Below are 16,215 nucleotides of genomic sequence, written 5' to 3'. Positions count from 1 at the left end.
AGGGCAGCCTGTTGGCAACACCTTGCTTCAGCTGCAAGAGCTGTCATGCTCACAGGCTCTCATCCTGGTGGAGGATTTCGACTACTCAGATATCTTCTGGGAAAACAATGCCATGAGCTGCAAGCAATCCAGGAGACTGCTGGAGTCTGTTGATGATAACTTTGTGATCCAGCTACTGGATAGACAAGTGAGAGGGGGAGTGCTACTTAGACCTGGTGTTCACCAGTGCAGAGGAGGTCGTTACAAGAGGTTAAGATCAGTGGTAGCCTGGGCTGTAGCAGTTATGCCCTGGTTCAGTTCATGATCTCAAGGAATGTGGGCCTAGCAAAAGAATGGAGTCGGAATCCTGAATTTCAGGCTAGTGAACTTCAAGCTATTTGAGTAATTACTGGATGAGGTTACCCTGGGAAACTGTCCTTAGAGACAAAGAACCAGAACAGAGCTGGCAGCTCTTTAAGGATGCCTTTCTTTGAGCACAAAAGCTATCCATCCATCAACAAGAAATTAAGCAGAAAAGTCAGAAAACTGGCATGGCTGAGCAAGGAGCTGCTGGCCAAACTGATGGATAAGAAGGAAAAATATAGGCTGTGGAAGTGGGGAAAGGGTGGCCTAGGAAGAATATAGGGATGCTGTACAGATGTGCAGAGATGGGACCAGGAAAGCCAAGGTGCAGATGGAATGAAACTTGGCGAGGGATATGGAAAATGATAAGAAGGGATTCTACAGATACATTGGTCAGAAAAGACAGGCAAAAGAAAGCATAACCTTCTTACCTAAACCAGTGTATGAAAATAGAGCTGTTGGTATACGTTTACTTCAAGCTCATTTAGACTCACAATAAACAAGACAGACGTGGGATCCCTTAGTAATTCTCTCACGCTTCCAGGCAGAATGGGTACCTAAATCCTTTATGTAAGGTACACAGCTCTCTAGTTCAGTACTTATGCCTTGTAGCCAGCATGCCCAAACTTCCCCTTAGCTTTGGGTAGTAATAGCTTCAGGAAAGCAGTGTTTTTTTAACTTACTAGAAGTATAGCAGAAAATGAACTTCATCTTCTGGATTGATTCTCCATTTATTGATGCTACATAGAATCTTCAAGGACCTCTAAGACCACCAGTTCTGACAGCCATCACTGTCACGCTCACTAAACCTAAGTGTCACATCTACATGGTTCTTGAATGTCTCCAAGGACAGTGACTTGACCACTTCCCTGTGCAGCTTCTACCAGTGCTTGACTACTCTTCCTGAGGACAATTTTTTCCTATTAGCCAATGTGAACCTTCCATGGTGCAACTTCAGGCTATTATCTCTAGTCCTATCACTAGTTACCTGTGAAAAGAGGCTGACCCCCACCTTGTTACAACCTCCTGTCAGTCACATCAAGCTTGCAACCTTTATACAATAGGTCCAGTCTGATAGATTGCGTTAGTGGAATTTGTAACAGAATCTTCCTAATAGTAGTGCTTTCTGCTATATGAGCGTAGGAGCTACTCTCATTTAGAACTCAGTTGAAGGCTCTTTTTAAACTAGCATCAAACTTTTTAAAGTGAAGAAGCCAGGAACTTAACAGGGAGGAGAATTTAAAACTATATACACTACTGAAAATTACTTCTGCTAGCAATAACTATAAAAACTTCATTTTATCACTTGTCTTTTGGTCTTGCTTGCACGCTGCATACGTGCCTGTCAAGTCTGCAGGCTTTGGATGCTTGAGGTTACCGTAGTGAAGCGTGAGAATGCTATAAGATTACTGTTTGTTGCTGTTTATTTATGAGCTCTGACTGATACAGCGAGACTGGGTAAGGAAGAACAGCCCATCAGGTTACTCCTTCTGTGAGATACGATGCTAATGAACAAGGCAGGCTGTAGTCAACTGCACGTTATTCAGCTCAAGCACAGGTAGAATGCAATGCATTTAACAAAGAAACTCATAAATTAAAGTCATTGCGGTTACCTAATGCAACTGAATCGATCCTCTATTAAATATTTATCACTACAAATGGAATGCTTATTTTTTTTTTTAGTAGACCAGTGGAATATTTAACTTAAACCGAAAAGGGCCTCTAGAGGTCACCTGGTCCAACCCCGATGGCATCAGGTCGCTCAGGGCTGTACCCAGCCTCACCCCACACCTGGTACTCAGATCTCCGGCCGCCTCTGAGGCACTTCTACCAACCCCGTACCGCCCGGCGGATAACCAAGTGCTTGGCCAGGGTACCGAAGCACGCGTTCAGAAGTCCCAGCCTGGGCCGCTCCAGCCCCGAAAGGCTTCGCCCACACCTAAGATGGCCGCCGCCAGCCTTCCGCCCGGCCCGCGCCGTGCCCGGCTCTAAGATGGAGGCCCCATTCTTTCTATCCCTTCCCTGCGCACGCTCACCCGCCCCCGCCGCGGCGCGCGGGCCGCTGACGCCACTTCCTCTTGTGCAGCAGCCATTTTGTCTTTCCGTTGCTGCTGCTGCCCGAGCTTCTCCCTCCCTCCCGCCGCTGCTGGCCGCGAAACTCCAGTTCCCCCTCAGGCCCGGCTCCCGCCGCCTGTCCGTCCCCCTCCCCCTCGCTGCGCCCGGCGGCGGCCGGCACCCGCCCCGCCACACGCGGATCCCCGCGGCCCCCCGGCACCCCTCTCCCGGGGCCCACCGCACACGGCCGGCCCCGGGAGCGGGAGCCCGGCCCCGCGCGCCCTCGTCTCGCCATGTCCAGCGAGGAGAGCTACCTGGCCATCCTCCGCTACCTCACCAACGAGCGGGAACCCTACGCGCCGGGCACGGAGGGCAACGCCAAGCGGAAGATCCGCAAAGCGGCCGCCTGCTACGTGGTGCGCGGCGGGACCCTCTACTACCAGCGGCGGCAGCGGGACCAGCAGCGCTTCGCCGAGCTCGAGGTGGTGCTGCAGGCCGAGCGCCGCGCCCGCCTCATCCGCGCCGCCCACCTGGCGCCCGACGGCGCGCACCGCACCCGCCTGCAGACCTGGCAGGGGCTCTCTCAGAAATACTGGTGGCGAGGTGAGCGCGGGGGGGCACCCGCGGGGACGGCGCTGCCGCGCGTTGCCGTGCTCCTCGCCCCGGGGACGCTGGGGGGCAGTCCCTTGAAAGGGAGACTGCCCTTGAGAGGGCGATGTGGCGTGAGAGGGCTCCTGCTTGGTGCTTCTGAAGGCTCCGCTGCGTGGTCTGTGGCCTTAGGTCAGTCTGTAGGGTGCCGGCCTCGCCGTCCTAGGTGCACCAGCAGCACCGCTGTTGAGTGTGGCTGTTGCACTTGCTGTTATATTTGCCTGTTTCCTTCCAGTGAGGAGCTGCACACTCAGAGCTAACCCCCAGCTGGGAGCGGGGTGATGTCACAGCAGTTAGAAACAGTGCTGCTCGAACGTCGGTAGTTCCCAGTCATAGCTTTCTTGCAGCTGAGCCAATAGCTTGGGATCTGTGTTCCCTATAGAGCTGGTGTTCTACCTGCAATTTGAGGTATCCATTAAACGAATCTCCAGCTTCTCAGTTGCCCAGGGCCTGCTTTCTGTTCATCCTGCTTCTCTCGTTCTGCTTTTTTTCAGCCGTCAGTAAGCAAATAGAATCACAGAATGGCTTAGATCGAAAGAGACCTTAAGGATCTTAAGTTGTGGGCAAGGCTGCCACTCACCAGATCAGGGCCCAGTGTCCCATCCATCTGGGCTTTGAATAGTTCCAGGGATGGGGCATCCACAGTTTCTGTGGGCAACCTGTACCAGTGCCTCACCACACTGAATAAACAATTTTTCCCTAACATCTGCCCTTGCAGCTTTAGTTTTCTGTCTTAATCTGTAGGCTTCATGCTCTAGCTGCAGCCCTTCCAGTCCAGACCTTGTTGAGTTGAAGGTCTTTGATGTGAAAAAGGATTTGGAGTCTCCGAGTTGATAGATGCATTCTGGAGGATGGTCTCCTTGCCTTCCTGTAGGTTCTCGTTGTCTGCCCACCATCAGACTGTTAGGGCATCTGCTGTTATCCTTGGCATCCATCCATCGATGTATTCTTATTGAACCTCACTTTATCTTCTGTTTGTCAGAGTAGGACATTCTGTATCTTTTAATTTTATTAGGTAGCTTTATTTGCATAACCCATCTTTTTTATTTCTTTTATAATGAGAATGCTAAAATTCACACCTGGCTTTGAATTAATGCATTTTATTTCTTGTCTCTGTGAAGATAGTGCTTTCCCTGCTAGGATGATCCTCTCCCGGTGTTAGGGGACAGCAGCTTCCATTCATTCATCATTCCTAGGTTGATGCCGACCTATTGGGACTGTAGTTGGGAACCAATGGGCTGGAATGTGGCCCAGGGGTCAAGAATGGTATTAGAAGTGGGATCTGCAGACAGGAGACCTCATGTCCTGCCCAGATTTTAGCTGGAATCAACAAAACATAAACCATGTCTGAAATGGGCACAAATGTCCTGTGGTTTCATGCCTTGGGTTGCTTGAGGTTTGTATTTTGCCAGTCCTTAACAGGGATGCATATCTAATGATGGAACATGGCGTGTTCCACAGTAGCATGAGCAGTGTGAGTCTAACACAGCGTCAGCCAAGATTCTGAGATGTGGTAGATTTTGAAGCATAAAGGAATGGGTTCTATAGGCCTTTATGCTGACTTTGTGGGAAAAAAAAAATGGATTTGGGTTCAAGACTGTACTCTCAGAACACCTTTGTGTCTCAAAGATGCTGAGCTTAGGAACTGTTGAGCATCCAAAATTACTTAGTTACATCTCATAAAGTACAGTAGAGAAAAAGAGGTTCTTTAAACTTCCAGATTCCAAGCAGCTAATTTAAATCAGTGTTAATTATACATACCAGTGTCATTGCCTATAATTCAGTTGGTCCCAGTTTTGCAAGAGCCTTTACGTAAGCTTTTTAATTCTTGTCCTCTTTAGTAAGGACAAAGGGAGATGCATTTGTATGGAGCTAATTGCAGGATCCATTTACAGCTTTCAGTGTCTTGGGATTCTTATAATGAGTGTGTAAATTGAAATATTTTTCCTAGCTTAAAAATCATACAATAGTGTGATAGACAGAACTGGTAAAAAAGGGAAAGCATAGAGAACTGACTTCTTTTTTCTTAAATAATCATTTCATATAGCTTTGCTAATCACATATTTAATTATGTTTTTAAGGTGAATTGAATGAAGATTAGAAACCTAATTAAGTTCTGTTAATTTTCCTTAGGTATTCTTAAGCAGGTTAAAGATTACATTAAAGAATGCAGCAAGTGCCAGGAAAAGCTAGATCGTTCTCGATCTCTGTCAGATCCTTCAGAAATGCTGGAAGAGCTTGGACTGGATGTAAAATCTCATGAAGACAGTAATGAAACAGATGATGAAGTGAGTAATGCGGCATCAATCCCAGCTGCATCCCCAAAGCCTGTGAAGAAGAAGCCAATAGCAAAACATGAGCTTGTGTTCGTAAGTACCGTTGTTTACGTCTGAACGTATTTAAGATGTTAATGCATTCCCGTTGCTATGATAATCTGGTAATGATAAGATGACATATAATTTGGCAAAGATATTCAGTATATGGAAGCAGGTGACTGGTATATTATATGATGCGAAGCCAGTGATAGTTGGTGGCCTTTGGAAAATAAAATAACTCCAATTTCTGTATATGCATGTGAGACTTGAGGGAAAATGAACTGCAGAAGTGTAAGTGAAGTATTCCATATAAGATTCTCATGATATTTGTATCTGTTACTTAATAAACTACGCTATATTTATATATAAGATTTTTGATGATGGTAACCAGGGGTTCACGTGTGTGAAGGGTTCTGAATCTAGAAGCACTTTCATGTTGCAGCCTTGAAAAATACAGTAAAGGAACTGATTGGATATGTGTTCCCATGTTTCCTGTTTGTTTTAACTGTTTGGAGGGAGGGTGAGATTTTGGCACATCTAAAGAAAGAATGGTAGTAAGATTATATAGTCTTGAACTGCTTTTGTGGTTGCAGCAAATAATTGTGTTTCAGTATGAATGCTTAAAGAATGGCATAGTCTAAATGTAATGAAGTTCTCATAATGTTGTTTGTGGCAGGTTGACAGTAAGGGCCTTGTGAAGCAGTCATCTTCCAAACATTGTCTGTCAGTCTTAAACCAACTGAATCAGCAGAGGCTTTCCAATCAGTTCTGTGATGTGACTCTGCTGATTGAAGGAGAGGAGTACAAAGCTCACAAATCTGTCTTGGCAGCCAACAGCGAGTACTTCCGAGAGCTCTTCATTGAGAAGGGAGCTGTCACTAGTCATGAAGCTGTAGTGGATCTGTCAGGTGAATTGTTGTGGGTTTCAAAGATAGAAATTGTTATATCTCAAGTAAGGTGTACAGTATTTGCTTTAGTCTCTTTTGAGTGTTCAAGACAGCGAAATACTTTATCTTGCTTTTTTTTTCTTCTCTTAATCTCTATGTATTTTGCATGCATTTAATGTTTAAGTGACTGCTCTGGTTTTGCATATCTGATCTCCCATATTGAATTGACAGTGGAATTCCATCTCCTAATTTCTGAGAGTCTTTGGTTTCTTTTTTTTTTAGCTTGTTTACATGCATTTTCTTCTTACGTTAGGCCCAGACATTAAATGTTAGAAGACATGAAGAAGGGATGTTCACTGGCTTCTCGACAAATTGAGAAGCAAATACTAAATTGCCTCATGTCTGGAAAACATCACTACCCGTATTTTTTGCTTCTTTCTCAAACCTTCTGTTTCTTTGAAGATGGGAGATGGTCTAAAAATAAATGCTCAAAAAATAGCTTTGTAGTGATGAAGAACATTGTACAGAAGTTGCACGTGTTCCATTCCTTTCCTGGTAGTTTCTTAACCGTCTCTGTCTTTGCATGAACAATAGACATGAATGAACAAATATAATGGTCCAGAAGGTTCCCCACATACTAGATGTGTGATTTATTGAACTGTGGGAAATTATATCAAATGCTTCCTTGTAAGCTCTTGTATATCTTTTTTTTTTCCCCCACTGGCCACTTCTTAGCCTTATTTTTCTGCAGCATCAATTGTAACTTAACTCTTAAGTACTTTCTGAATGTAGCAGTCGAGAAAGACTTGGGTTAAATTAGGATTAATTGCTTCAAAGATATTCAAACAATCACCTTAAGGATTTTATTGTGAAACTACTTCTGTTCTACTCACTTATTGAAAAAGTTGTCTGAGTTTAACTATGAACAAAATGTATAAGGAGGATGTTTTTGTGTAAGTGATGGTGACTTTGGTTGGAGTAGAGGGGCTTCATGTGGGTCTGTTTCACTCTAAATTTCAAACTTAACCATATCAAAGGTGAACTGTCGTATCTATCATGGGGTATTTTGGTGTAACTAGGGGGTCATCAGTGTTTGCTCTAATCTTCTGTTTTGTTCTTGGTAGGGTTTTGCAAGTCAAGTTTCCTTCCACTGTTGGAATTTGCTTATACTTCAGAACTAACTTTTGACTTCTGTAGTATGGCAGAACTGGCCATGCTTGCCCGGCATCTCCTCATGTCAGAGGTTCTTGAAATCTGTGAGAATGTGCACAAACAAATGGAAGAGAAACAGATTACAGTGTACCAAAAGGGAGATATTCAAACAGTAGAATCAACGCGAAATCTAGCAGAGCAAACTGCAGTTCAGATGCCTCCTGTGGACGGTGCTGAGCAACCTCTGCCAGTAGAGCTGACGGCCAGTGAAGTGACAGCAACTGTGAATGGAGCTCCTTCCTCTCTTGAGCCAGAGGAGAAAGGAGAACCCCAGCCTGGCATCCTGCCCCCAGGGCCTGTGGAGGCCTCTGCTGATGATCTTCCAAAGCCTGTGGAGCAGTCTGAAGCAATTGAAAATGGTGTCAAAACGGTAGAGAGCATTTCAAATAGCCCCACGTCTGCCAGGCAGCCTGAGCCATCGGTTGTGGAAGCCATGAATACAGAAAGTCCATTGGAAAAGGAGACAGATGAAAACGAAAACTGTAAAGTAAGTGCAGAGACTATTTCTGAAGACTCCTCAGAAATGCTCAAGGAAAAGCATGGCAGGCAAAGTAGAGAACAGAGCCTTTCAGCTTCGCCACCGGAAAGCTTGGCTTCCAGCCAGGATGACACTTACAAGAGTAAGCTTCGGCAGCGGTCTGTTAGTGAAGGTGGATACATCAGATTGCATAAAGGAATCGAGAAGAAACTGCAGAACAGAAAGACAAATCCTAAATCTGCAATACAGCAGGTATTCTTCTGTTTAGGCCTGTTGGTGCTGGTAGTCCTGTGTTTCCAAACCAATTTGAAAAGGCTGTATCTCATTTCCAAGCACTGGCAAATGTTTTAAGTGTTTTCTTTTTTTTTTGAGAAATCAACATTACTGCAAACCAAAGTAACTTCTAAGATGTGACCATTGTTGGGGGTGGAAGTATCAAAATTGTTTACAGATTGGAGGTTTTTAGAATGCATGCTATTCTTAGCCTAGCTTGAGTATCCCTCTCATAGCTTCTCACAATTGGACAGAAGATGTAACTACTCCCTAATAAGTCTTAATGACCTGGGAATTTAGTTCTTAGCTGGCACGTGTATATGTCAGTGATAGACAAACATGTAGATATATAGATCCATTACTGAAGTCAGGCCCTACATCTGTTAAGACTCACATACTAGGTAGATCTTAAGACAGTCATAAGTCACAATGATCCAGCCCTGCTACCTTCAGATTGGGATATTTAATTTAATGAAAAAAGCACTGATTATTAATAAGCAAGCACTGAAACACAGCAAATGCTTACTAGTTGAATATATATTTTTTTTCTTTTTATGAAATAGAGGTCTTATTCTGTCCCATTCAGGAGCCTTTCCTGTCTTGGTGTACGTGGATACGTGACATTGATCTCAGTGAGTGTTAGGGTTTTCTGTTGTTTGTTCTTGCGAGAGAGTATCCTAGAATCATAGAGTGGTTTCGGTTGGAAGAGACCTTTAAGATCACCTAGTTCCAACCCCCTGCTATAGGCTGGGACACCTCCCTCTAGGCCAGGTTGCTCAGAGACCCATCCAGGCTGGCCTTGAATGCTTCCAGGGAGGGGGCATCCACAGCCTCTCTGGGCAACCTGTTCCAGTGTCTCACCACCCTCACAGTAAAGAATTTCTTCCTAATATCTAGTCTAAATCTACCCTCTTCCAGCTTCAAACCATTTCCCCTCATCCTATTGCTGCCTGCCCTTATAAAAAGTCCCTCCCCAGGTTTCCTGTAGGCCCCCTTCAGGTACTGGAAGGCTGCTGTAAGGTCACCTAACCCTAACCAGCTCATGTTGAGTCTTTCATCAGCTGACCCCCCCAAATCCTTCTCAGGGCTGCTTTCAAGCCATTCCCTGCCCAGCCTGTATCTTTGCTTGGGATTGCCCCAACCCACGTGCAGGACCTTGCACTTGGCCTTGTTGAACTTCATGAGATTGGCATGGGCCCACCTTTCAAGCCTGTCCAGGTTCATCTGGATGGAGTCCCTTCCCTCTAGCGTGTCAGCTGCACCACTCAGCTTGGTGTTGCCTGCAAACTTGCTGAAGGTGCACTTGATCCCACTGTGCATGTTGCCTACAAAGATGTTGAATAACACCGGTCCCAGCACCAGTCCCTGAGGAATGGCACTTGTCACCAGTCTCCACTTGGACATTGAGCCATTGACTGCAACTCTGAGTGTGACCATCCAGCCAATTCTTTATCTAGTGAGTGGTCCATCCATCAAATCCATTTTTTTTTTCCAATTTGGTGACCAGGATGTTGTGTGGGGCAGTGTCAAACACTTTACACAAGTCCAGGTAGATGACATCAGTCATCATCATGCCCTTCCTTTATCCACTGATGCTGTAAGTCCATCATAAAAAGCCACTGAGTTTGTCAGGCATGACTTTCCCTTGGTGAAACCATGTTGGTTAACAACAATTGCCCTGTCTTTATTTTCCATGTGCCTTAGTAGGCCTTCAGAAGGATCTGCTCCATGATCTTGCCAGGCACAGAGGTGAGACTGTCTGGCCTGTAGTTCCCTGGATCTTCTTTTTTTTTTTTTTTTTCTTGAAAATGAGGGTTATATTTCCCTTTTTCAGTCTGTGGAAACTTCACCAGACTGTCATGACCTTTCAGATATGATGGATTGCAGCTTAGCAACTTCATCTGTCGGTTCCCTCGGAACCCTTGGAAGGATCTCATCAGGTCCCATGAATTTGTGCATCTTCAGGTTCTTTAGATGGTCTCAATTCTGATCTTCACTTACACAAGCAGATCTTCCTTCTCCCAGTTTTTCCCAGCTATTCCTACATTCCAGTCATGGGAGATGTCCTACCATATCTCAGTGATGCCAATGACCTCATAGCGCTGTAGGCACGCACATGCCTGCAACTCTTCCTGCTTGTTCCCCATGCTCCATGCATTAGTGTATGGGCGTTTAAGTTGGGCTCCCATTGAGGCTGATGTACCAATTGCAATTCCCTTAGCTTATGTGAAATGGCAGCAGCGGGTAGTCGTCTGTGGGATGTACAAGCTCTGGCAGCCTCTCCGTCACACCCCTGATGAGTAAGCTTTGCTTCATTCATTCCACTTCACTGCATTGTACAAATAACCGATACTTTCCAGCGTTCTGTGAAGTTTTTCCATTGTAGATCTACCAGTCCCAGGCTCAGAGGTATAATCTGTTATTGTTATCCTAGCAGATAGTACATTAGTCTCTATTAACAGGTTAACAAGTTAAAGTCAAGGTACTGAAAGTAGGACAGTCAAAATACATCAAGTGCTATATTTGTGACTTTCGGTTTTGTTCTGTTTTTGGAGGGGGGTTATCTTGAAGATAGCTTCAGAAGCAGCTCTGCTTAACTTACTTGACAGGCTTGAAGTTTCTGCCCTTGACAGAGGAATGTTTTAAACAATAGTTCAGAATCTGAGTCAGGAATAGGTTTCTGCTTTCATAATCGATTTCATAGTTGTGCATTTTTGTCTCATGCTTGTCTCAACTCCCCACGTGGTGCTGGATGTTGCATGAGCATTAGGAAAGAACCGCTCCTTCCTGAGGTCCCCGTTTTGATACTGGAAGAATAACAAGACAGAAAAATTGCAGCAAAAAATACAGCTGTCTTGAATTATAATAATTGCAGTTGTCGTGGAGATATCAGGGATCAAGCCTGCTTTTCATGAATGGATTATTCTCCAAGCTCTTACTAATCATCTGCCGAACAAAATGATTCGTGTGGCTTTGCAATTTGGTCAGGTTTTATAAGTTTTCAGAGCAGCAGCAGCAAAATGTATAAGACTGAATACATCCCTGTGTTGAGTTTCACCTGCTATATTTCATATGTTGAGAGAATGAGGAGAAGAAATGGGGACGCAGGGTACGTTTTTCCCCTTGCCTTGTTCTCAGAAACGTGAAGGGGAGATAGCTGATACAAGAAATTTCAGCCTCTTCTTATGAAGTTTGGATTTTCAAGAGCCCGGCAGCGAGTTTATATGCAGGAAAATGAAATGACCAGCTCAAAGTAGAGCTACCCATACAGCCTAACAAAAAAAGTTAGGATACCCTTAACTGGAAGGAACTTTGCTTAAATATTGTACGTTTATGTACAGGTTGTGAGTAACTCTTTTCTCATTAGCTGGTAAGAATGATTGAAGCCACGTTTTTTCACTGTAATCTGATGACTTCTGAAATAAATCCTGAAAGGGGATGTTGGATTTAAGGAAATAGTTGGAAACATTTGGCTGAGGTTATGATGGGAAGCGTTTGTGGTTCCTCTCTGTGTATCCCTTAGCTTGCACTTAGCCAAGCTAGGTTACGTAGGGCTGAAGGGTTAGTTGTCTCTGAAGTGGAGACAGTTATAATCAGATCATGGTAGGGAAAAAATGATCCTGTTTTAAAACAACAATAGCTGTAGACAGAAAGGGCATTACTTTCCAGTAGCTAAGTAAACTAAGCAAGATTGGTTGATGTTACAGTAACAAAGAAATAAGCTTTAGTGCTGACTTTCAGAGGAAGTATGAAGTGTATTGTAATAAAGTTCACTCACGGGTTATGCTTTCCCGATGTAGGTTGCCATGAAGCTGGTTCAGAGAGGGAAAAAAATGAAACAGCCCAAAAGAGAGACCACAGAAAACAATGAAGTAGAAGCTCAGCACAAATGCACTGAGTGTGGAATGGTGTTCCAGCGACGCTATGCACTTATCATGCACACACTGAAACATGAAAGGTCTAAAGACTACAAGTGCCCAGTAAGTTTTTCTTGTCTGTAACCTTGCTGTTAAAATTCATTCAGTAATAACATTAATAATTATTTTTCTTGTCTCTTTTAGTACATGCTTTTATTTTCCTCATAGATTTTAGAGACAGATGGAGCCCTGATCTGAATAGGTAAAATTCAGTGCAGCCACGTTGCCTGATAGCTTCACGTGACATGGGAGCACGCTGTTGTTCATAGTGCTGGGGTGGGTTTTCCTTCTTACCATAGCAGTACCTCTGCAACTATGTTTAGATTAGCCTGCAAGTTGTAGCCTCATTGGGAAGCTATCAGCACTTTTTCAGTTAGCTATAAAATTCAACACTTAATTAACAGGAGATAAAATGTTTGTTGGAGTCAAGCTGTAGTTCTACCTAGTCAGATTACTATGAAAATCCTTGATTTAGCTTGTAACGTTTCTTTTCTCAGTTGTGTAAAAAAGAATTCCAGTATGGTGCCTCCCTGCGAGCCCATCTTGTCCGACATACACGCAAGACTGAGGTGAATGCTGCAGCCGATGGTGTAGAAGAGACAGGCGTGTCCTCAGTGAAAGGAAGAACTAAACGGGAGTTCATATGTGATATATGTGGGAGAACTCTCCCTAAGCTCTATTCTCTCAGGATACATATGCTCAAACATACTGGTGTAAAACCACATGCTTGCAAGGTAAAGAGAAAATTATTTTATTCTGTAATCAATTTAGTAATGTCTTTACTATATTTTAGTATTGACCCTCTGTTTTAAAAAACAGGTTAATTATAGAATCATAGAATGGCCTGTGTTGAAAAGGACCACAATGATCATCGAGTTCCAACCCCCTGCCATGTGCAGGGTCGCCAACCACCAGACCAGGCTGCCCAGAGCCACATCCAGCCTGGCCCTGAATGCCTCCAGGGATGGGGCATCCACAACCTCCTTGGGCAACCTGTTCAGTGCGTCAGCACCCTCTGAGTGAAAAACTTCCTCCTAATATCTAACCTAAACCTCCTGTCTCAGTTTAAAACCATTCTCCCTTGTCCTATTACTATCCAACCTCACAGTCATTCCCCCTCCCGTTTATACACTGCCTTCAAGTACTGGAAGGCCACAGTGAGGTCTCCCTGGAGCCTTCTCTTCTCCTGTCTAACCAAGCCCAGTTCCCTCAACTTTTCCTCTTAGGAGAGGTGATGCAGCCCTCTGATGTAGGTCATTACAGAATGAAGAGAATACTGTAACACTCCTGATGATATTTCTTGTAGTCCAAGACTGAGAAGTAGCTATGGAATATATGAACTAGATTTGGAATCTTGAAAGTTAATATTCTCAGTCTCGAAAATGTATTTGCTTGAGCATTCTTGTTTTTGACAGACTTGTTTTGCTATGTGCGAGATATCACAAGCTTGGTCATCCTAATTATGAGAAATCTAGGAGTTTTTTTGTGTTTGAAGATAACAGGTTTTCAAAGCAGGTGTGTTTTAAGTATTGAGTTGTATTTGTTTTTGGATCTGGATTTCTTTTTAGGTTTGTGGAAAGACCTTTACATATAAGCATGGATTAAAAATGCACTTAGCTCTTCATGAAGTACAGAAACAGTTCAAGTGTGATTTGTGTGAGAAGTCCTTTGTCACAAAAAGAAGTCTTCAGGAACACATGAGCATTCACACTGGTAAGTGAGAAGGAAGAGGAGCCTTTTCCTTTGGATGGCTTTTTTATGCTGGTGAACTCTAACACTGCTCTTCAGAACAAGCACTGATTGCTTTTATGCAAGAGGGATTATTTTTAAACAGTTCACTTATCAGTAGCTGTAACGCTGTACTCTGTGCTTAGAAACTTGCAATGAGAGTAATTTAGAGTTGTTACTCCCTCCTCCGTATGCTACATTAGTGCATACAAAACACTTTCCAATATTCCATCCGCATGTAATTAAATCATCATCTTTTTGTACCACTGCCTTCATCCCTTCAGATAAACTCCAGGAGAAGAAGAAAATGCTCTCACAAAGTATTCCAGAGATGGAATTGTCTTTGTAACATGCTTGGTTTTGTTTTTGTCAGGAGAATCCAAGTATCTTTGCACCATCTGTGGAAAATCTTTCCATAGGGCATCGGGACTCAGTAAACACATAAAGAAACACCAGCCAAAGCCTGAAGTTCGTGGCTATCAGTGTACTCAGTAAGTTGTTCGCTGGTGGTGGATTTTAGTAAGATTAAAGGCAGTTCCTGTTTGAAACACAGCCGTTCATTTGCCTGCAGTAAGACTCGTCAAGTGCTAAATAATAATAATTTAAAAAGAATAATTTAAAGCTTTTGTTAATGCATGCATTGGAGAGAAAAAGCTTGTTTTTTAGCTGTTGTGTAGTCTCACGCAATTGTTTTGTATCGTTGTTGCATACACCATACAGTACTTTGAGCAAATGTTGTATCTATATTGATGACACTACATCAGAATGCTAAAACCTTTACTTCTACAGGTGTGAGAAGAGTTTCTATGAAGCTAGGGATCTCCGTCAGCATATGAATAAGCATTTAGATGTGAAGCCATTTCAGTGCCAGTTCTGTGGAAAGTGTTACAGTTGGAAGAAAGATTGGTATTCGCATGTAAAGTCTCACTCTGTCACAGACCCTTATAGGTAAGAGGAAATGTAGTTAACTGAAATATATGAGATTATACAGCCCTAAATGAGTCAGCAATGAACTGCCTAGTCTGTGGTAAAAGTGCTAATTGATTGTCCGTAATGGGGCCTTGAGTTCTTGGGAATGGGTGGATGACTTCAAATAGTGTAGTCAAACTGGTCATTTGCTGGCACGATACTGGTGGACTGATACATGGGAAGTCATAAGAGGATGAATGTAATTAGTTTAGAAATGCTTTGTATATGATCTTGCTGCTCTAGAGTGGTAAGCGGAAGCTTTGTGGCTGTGAATAGGAGAAAATGTGGTTTTCACAGCCTAATAGTATTTTTAATTATGGAATTACCTGTCATATGAAGCAGCATTCCCATTAAACTTTACCTACATTAATTAAAGTACAATTTTTGTTCTAGCAACATAAGAGATGCACAGGATAATGATTCTGACAGATGTTTTATTTAACATGTTCTAGGTGTAATGTATGCGGTAAAGAGTTTTATGAGAAGGCTTTGTACAGAAGACATGTGAAGAAAGCCACGCATGGGAAGAAAGGAAGAGCAAAACAAAACTTGGAACGAGTCTGTGAGCATTGTGGAAGAAAATTCACGCAGCTCCGGGAATATAGGAGGCACATGAACAATCATCAAGGTGTGTAGAAAGCAGGTAGTCGGGACATTCCCCAACCCCTAAAACTGTTGCAAAGAGATTATTGTGGCTTTTCATTGAATCTTTCTGTCCTGTGATGCTGGACATGCAGAAGTTCTTATAGACTGGTCAGTTAGTTTTAGGCTTGTCCTAATTAGTTAACTTGCTTGCAGTGATTCCCAGAAGTAGCTGTTGGGATCCTTCTAAAACTACAGTGGCATGGGGACAGTATCCATTTGTCTTTCTCAAGCTTTAATGGAGAAGGAACTTTTTATTTCTTATGGAAATGATAAAAAGCAGTGTATCTGGCAAGGATTTGTATGCGGTGCTTCGGAAGGGGCACGCAGTTAACAAAATATTTCTAAAAGTCAAGAGAACTGTTGGCTTGAGTTTAGAAAGAGAACTACTGGAAATCGGTCACCTTCCTGATTTATTACAAGATTATAAAAGCTTCACATCCCGTGCAGCATTTCAACATACGCAGTGAAGGAGGAAGAAGAAAGCTGTAGGTGGCCTTAGAAGCTAACTCAAATAAGTGCTGATTTGATGAGAGGTGTGTTTAGAAAGATGTACAGAAATGAGGTGTGACTGGGAATGTAGGTGACACTCTTTTAAGTAAAAACATCGTTTCCAAAGAGCATCACAGCTAAAAACAATTGTATCTCCTTTAAATTAAGAAGCCATATGTAGTAGGGAAGAAACTGCACGAAAAGGAGTGTTAAAAAGGAATTTTTGGGAAGTAGCACTGGTTTGTGAAGAGCACTTG

At 43.4% G+C, this 16,215-nt stretch overlaps 1 protein-coding gene across 3 annotated transcripts in view; it reads left to right on the top strand.

The window, feature by feature from the left end:
* The first annotated feature begins 2,412 nt into the window (after positions 1–2,412).
* The window catches only part of ZBTB11 (zinc finger and BTB domain containing 11), a 20,782-nt gene continuing 6,979 nt past the window's right edge, over positions 2,413–16,215 (top strand). For all 3 annotated transcript variants that reach the window (XM_040698126.2, XM_040698124.2, NM_001389452.2), the window contains exons 1-10: positions 2,413–3,000; positions 5,179–5,414; positions 6,037–6,268; positions 7,372–8,189; positions 12,011–12,190; positions 12,625–12,861; positions 13,696–13,840; positions 14,229–14,346; positions 14,645–14,803; positions 15,277–15,452. In XM_040698126.2, the coding sequence (XP_040554060.1) occupies positions 2,691–3,000; positions 5,179–5,414; positions 6,037–6,268; positions 7,372–8,189; positions 12,011–12,190; positions 12,625–12,861; positions 13,696–13,840; positions 14,229–14,346; positions 14,645–14,803; positions 15,277–15,452 (2,611 nt within the window). In that variant the 5' untranslated portion in view covers positions 2,413–2,690. The remainder of the gene's footprint in view (positions 3,001–5,178; positions 5,415–6,036; positions 6,269–7,371; positions 8,190–12,010; positions 12,191–12,624; positions 12,862–13,695; positions 13,841–14,228; positions 14,347–14,644; positions 14,804–15,276; positions 15,453–16,215) is intronic.

This window comes from Gallus gallus, chromosome 1 (assembly GCF_016699485.2).
Source record: "Gallus gallus isolate bGalGal1 chromosome 1, bGalGal1.mat.broiler.GRCg7b, whole genome shotgun sequence".
Classification (NCBI taxonomy): Eukaryota; Metazoa; Chordata; class Aves; order Galliformes; family Phasianidae; genus Gallus; species Gallus gallus.
The sequence above is the reverse complement of the archived record's forward strand: the minus strand, read 5'-3'. Positions and strand labels throughout refer to the sequence as shown.